This window comes from Pan troglodytes, chromosome 1, assembly GCF_028858775.2.
Source record: "Pan troglodytes isolate AG18354 chromosome 1, NHGRI_mPanTro3-v2.0_pri, whole genome shotgun sequence".
NCBI lineage: Eukaryota > Metazoa > Chordata > Mammalia > Primates > Hominidae > Pan > Pan troglodytes.
In genome coordinates, this window is record NC_072398.2 from 90,844,358 (window position 1) to 90,849,562 (window position 5,205).

The following is a 5,205-nucleotide window of genomic DNA, read 5'->3' on the forward strand; positions in this document are numbered from 1 at the left end:
GTGGGTGGATCACGAGGTCAGGAGATCAAGACCATCCTGGCTAACATGGCGAAACCCCGTCTCTACTAAAAATAAAAAAAAAAAAAATAGCCTGGCGTGGTGACAGGCGCCTGTAGTCCCAGCTACTGGGGAGGCTGAGGCAGGAGAACGGCGTGAACCCCGGAGGCAGAGCTTGCAGTGAGCTGACACCGGCCACTGCACTCCAGCCTGGCCGACAGATCGAGACTCCATCTCAAAAAAAAAAAAAGAAAAGAAAAGAAATATGCACAACCTGCTCAATTATTCCATCCAAGGGAGGGATTGACTGGACATGTATATAAACACTGCACTTCCACCAGATTCCTGCTCTCCAGTAGGCTCAACCAAATGTATCTCAAATGAAGTAAATTATGTAAATGTAAGAATCCATATAAAAACTAAAGAAAAACAAACTGTAAATAATAATAATAATAAGCCACACTAATAAATAAAAACAAGCATGTAGCTTAACTGGCATCCAATCACTCTTTTGCTTCATTGCCTTAGCTCTGGCTCAAACCCTATGTCCTCTTTCTAATTGTTCAAAATATGAATTTCTCCCATAAATATGCACATCCACAAAGACACACATAGATACACATGGCTCAGGGAAGTAGGAATGCCAGTTCAAACCTGTCCTCACTTTGACAGGAGATAGCCCTTATGTTATTATTTTCCTAAATATCCCTGAAGATTCATTAACATTCCAATCACTGTGGAGTCTGAGGCATTCATCTGCCTCCTTCACCTCTGGTGAGAGACAAAGGGAGAGAGGAAGAGTTTTAGTAAGAGCACAGTCAAATGACGCAGAGATATCAGAGAGGGAATGGAGTAAAACAACATCTCTTGATCTAACAACAAATTTATTTCAGTCAGCATTTATTGAGAAATATTACATTCACACTGAATCAGCTATATAATTTGTGGGGTCAGTGAAAAATGAAAATACAATATCTCTTGTTTGAAAATGACTAAGGATTCCAAGATGACAACAGCAGAGCATTAAATCTAGCATGGGTTCTTGCAGAGCATACGATTCCATGTGTCTGCACAGGTCACATGCTTATGAAGCTGGCCCTGAATTCAGATAAGATTTCTGGTCATGAATACAGACACAAATACCTAAATCCTACTTTCAAGCAACTGAGATTAAAAAAAAAAAAAAAAAGAGCAAAAAATAACTAAATAACTACTGTTCAGAGTAGGAAGAGATGAATGTGCTTGTGAAGATCAGTTCAATTTGGGGAGTACAGAAGAGCTATCAATTGGGTGATCTCGGGAATCCATGAAAAAGAAGTATCTGGATTATAGTTTGAAAAATCAACAATGATGGATATGTAGCCAAAGCAGGAAAAAAAAATCTCTGGAAGATGGGGAAAAAGTATTCCTAAAGGGGTCAGTATCTTTGCTAGTATAAACTGTTTAAATAAAAGCATACTTCCCTTATGGGACATGGACGGTGTTTAAGAAGATGCAGACAAGGATTTTATGTATAAGGTAAAGCAAATGTCACCAGAGTTGGTTTAGGCGTGTCTTCCACTTCTTCAATACTCTGTTTTTGATCCACGATACTTGTGCCAAGCAGAACAGATGTCTTGAATTCTTGGTGTCCTGGGTGTTGGCTCCCACGAGAAAGACAGGGCTGGGTGTGTGGGGAGAAAGAACGTTCTTATGTGAACTGTGGGAAAAGTGGAGGATATTAATCTCAAAGAAAGGAAATAAAGGGGAAAGGCAGAGAAAAAAAAAAGAAGATAGAGGAAAAAGGAATGAATTGATTACAGGCTGAAGAAACAAAGAACAAGAAAAAGCTCACCTCTGTTTTTTTAACCGTGAGTCAACTACAACCAATATGACCAGTGTAACTATCACAGTCAAACAGATCAGGATGAGAAAGATGGAATGTCCACCTGGTTGGGGATAGAATAAGAACACCAACCCTAAAATACTCTATTCCACCAAGCTGAGATTTCCCATTTCACAAGGGTGGGACCTTCCTAGAGTTTTCATCTGTGTTTTCCAGAGCACTCTTTTCAATTCCTCCTGATCCTTTGTCTGTGATCTCCTCCCAACCCTCTCCCACTAAATCACTAGTTCCTCCTCCTTTTTCTGTTAGTATGTCTAATTCTCTACTTCCATTTTCTTAAAATTTAACTACTGTCATACTCTATCCTTCTTTATTTTGATTGTCCCAGTTTTACCCTTCTTGTGCCTAGCATTCCTACCCATTTCCTCAGCCCCACACTCAAAAGCCCCAGGGCTATTTTCATTATTTCCCAGCAGAGCCTCAGCTGTTTCTCACCCCAATGGATGATTAGATCATGGCCCCCTAGACTGCTGTGTTTCACCCGACAGGACAGGCCAGCTGCCTCCCCAGCCGCCACATCCAGGGTTGCTCGGAGATACCATGTCTCGTCAGCATTAGGCAGGACGTCCCCTCGCTGAGTGCCCCGCTGCTCCTGCTCACCCCGCATCCACATCACCCACACGGGCTTTGGGTAGAATCCTGAGACATGGCACACAAGCTGCAGATGGCCAGGGCCAGGACTGGGGCCACGGGACAGCCAGGCCTCTGGCTTCACTAGGAAGAAGAAGATAGAAAAAAAATGGAATTTTGAAGGGCACCCCAAGCCAGAGCTCAGAGACTCAGGTGCCTTTGTAATAATACTAAAAGTGATTTAATAATCACTTCTTTCTCTTGTCTAAGAAACAGTCCTGAACCCACACATCTCATTCTCTAGTCTCTCACTATGTCTTTCAAAATGATGATGAGAGGCAAATTCAAATACGAGAGTTATAGTACTAGGAACAAGAGGAGAGAGAGAGATTTGGGCTCACCTTTCCGTTTCAGTTCTGACTCCCCTGCTTCCATGAGCCCCGCTAGAAATCGAGGGCAGGTGTGACCAAGAAGGCTTTGCAGTATTTCCTTAATATCTAGGTAGCGATTGAGCACTTTACAGACGTTCTGGGCCCGGATCCCTGCTCCTGGAGATGGCTCCCAGGAAATTCCTTGGAAACTCAGGAAATCTGATCCTTGATATGCCATATTTAAGAAGATTTGTGGGGCATTCATTCTACAGCCAGATAATATCTGGATCTCGAAGGGGTCTGAGAGTGGACAGGGACGAGAGATCATTATGGAAAGAATGACAAGGAAGAAAAACAAACAATTTAGACAGTAAAGAGATTCAAGGGAAGAAAAATTTGCTGGGAAATCATATGGAGACTAGAGTTTACTGGCAAAGGGGAAGAAAATTTGTGGGAAGAAAATTTGAAGATAATAAAGATACTTTGAAATAACTAATGGGAAAGTGGTAGATGGGAAGGCTATCAGGAAGATAGGAGATTGGTCATAAATAATTCACGTGAGAGTGGTTAGGTACAGGCCAGTCCATGTCAACACTCAGGCAAAGGATAAAGAAGGGCAGAAAGAGGGTTGAGAAAGGCTGAGTCTGAGGGCAGGAATGAGGGGCAGAAGATCCAGAGGAGACAATCATTCCAAAGAGCCAGACATGAAGCTATATTCATGTTGAGATATGTACATGCAGGCCCTTTTGTGTATATGGTGGAGTGTGGGTGGTGGTGAAGGGTGAAGCAGAGGAGGGAGTGGGAGCCAGAGAGTGGGGAACAAGGTTAGTAAGGTTAAATGATGGTCAGAGTCTATATACTATCTTCCACTTTGGAAAATAGTTGGTGTTCCCAGGCAAATTATCAGCTTAGAGCAACGAACTTACATTCAAGCTGAAATTGACCAGCAGAAGCTTGCACTATCCGGATAAAACTATGGAAGTATAACTGGAACAGTGACTGTAAGTTTTTCAGCTCCTGCTTGCTGAAGTTTCCATGGGACCAGGGCTTCAGAAAGCGGATGGTGCCCAAGACAGTGTCCCAGCCATGAGTCTGCAGGTCACTCAGCCATCCTGAGCCCTCACTGTGTGCCCAGCTGTGGTTGGCAAAGGAGGAAGTTTGGAGCATGCGGAAGGACAGCTGCTCCTCTGCTGCTAGACGATAGGATTGTAGAGCCTGGGGAGCTGAGAGAGAGGGAAATGACAAGTAGAGAGAATGTAAAGGGATGGGAAAAGTGATGCCAAAGGGAAAAAAGGAACCCAGAGATGAGAGACAGCTAGGCAGCTTGTACATACTCCAATACCCTTTTCCTCTGGGGCCAGCTTCCTCTCTCCAAAATCAGAGACAAAAACTGAGACTGAGAGCAAGAATTCTCTGCCTGGAACTAGCCTGAAAGGCATATTCCAAGGGCATCCTAGAAGAGTACTGCTCCCTTCCCCCAGGACCTCCCCAGAGCTTCCTCTCAGCCCTCTGGTGCCCTACATAGGTATCTTTCCACCTGCACTCTTCTTACCTGCTGTATTTTCCCCAGGACAGCAGAGACCCTCGAAGAGGAGGAACAGGAGCAGCATTGAAGCTCTGTTAAAGGAAGGATTCCTTGGCAGGACACCTGCCCTCATAATTCAGATATCAGTACCCCTCTCCACACCCTCTTGCACTCTCATCTGACTTCCCTTGCTGTACAGACAGACAAACCTCTCCCTCTGCTGACTTCCCTGTCAGAGAAGCCACACTGCCTCGCTTTGCTGCAGCCTCCCACGGGGTTTTTCATTTCCCCTCTGCCTCTCCCACTGTCTGGCTCCAGATTTTCTCCCTGCTCTTGTGTACATCCTCCCAACCTCCCTAATTGCACTAACTGCTGGACAACGAGTCCTGGCTTAAAACAAAGTCTGTGGTCTGGCTAGAAGATGGAGTAGCTTTTGGCCTTGGAGAAATCAAATCCATACTTGGCTTGTCAATAATCTAATCTGTGAGAAGTGATGGTAGTCACTCAGTGGTGCCTAGTGACCTATCCACCAGTCTCCCACTTCTACCTCTCTGTGATCCTCTCCTCCGCCTGTATCTCTTCACTCTGCTCTTGATCATGATCAGAAGACACTCAGCATCCTGGATGTAGCTGCATAATAAGCAGGCAACCCTCCATAATCCAACTCTCTGTGCTGCTGAAAAAGGAGCAGCAATGGCAATGCAGATTATCAGAAAATCTAAAGAAAGCTCCTTTTTTTCAGTTTCCCCAGTCAAGCCAACTGTCACTGTTAAAGTGGTCCATGAGTGGGCTTGACCTGGAAGTGGTGAGCTAGAGGGCAGGTAGATTTCACCCATGTTTTACAGGTGGCTCTGGAG

The 5,205-nt window shown here is 44.5% G+C and overlaps 1 protein-coding gene across 9 annotated transcripts; it reads right to left on the bottom strand.

Moving 5' to 3' along the window:
* Window positions 1-864: 864 nt before the first annotated feature.
* CD1E (CD1e molecule) lies at window positions 865-4,846 on the bottom strand. Of its 9 annotated transcripts, none has more exons than XM_001169613.7 (6): window positions 4,376-4,846; window positions 3,750-4,046; window positions 2,854-3,123; window positions 2,422-2,596; window positions 1,832-1,925; window positions 865-1,696 (listed from the first exon to the last, which is right to left on the bottom strand). In XM_001169613.7, the coding sequence occupies exons 1-5, from the start codon at window positions 4,479-4,481 to the stop codon at window positions 1,853-1,855; spliced, it is 921 nt and encodes a 306-aa protein (XP_001169613.2). In that variant the 5' UTR covers window positions 4,482-4,846; the 3' UTR covers window positions 865-1,696; window positions 1,832-1,852. The 9 variants fall into 9 exon arrangements, with proteins under 9 accessions (XP_001169613.2, XP_001169682.2, XP_009433299.1 ...); XM_001169682.7 differs by having other exon boundaries at window positions 865-1,660; window positions 2,483-2,596; window positions 4,376-4,845; XM_009435024.5 differs by having other exon boundaries at window positions 2,483-2,596; window positions 4,376-4,845.
* Between the last annotated feature and the right edge of the window lie 359 nt (window positions 4,847-5,205).

Coding starts and splice junctions, on each gene's coding strand:
- CD1E (XM_513910.8), bottom strand. CDS start 4,481: ATGAGGGCAGGTGTCCTGCCAAGGAATCCTTCCTTTAACAGAGCTTCA. Junction 4,047..4,375: donor TCCTGGGGAAAATACAGCAG/GTAAGAAGAGTG, acceptor CCTCTCTCTCAG/CTCCCCAGGCTCTACAATCC. Junction 1,697..1,831: donor TCACGGTTAAAAAAACAGAG/GTGAGCTTTTTC, acceptor CTTTTCCCACAG/TTCACATAAGAACGTTCTTT.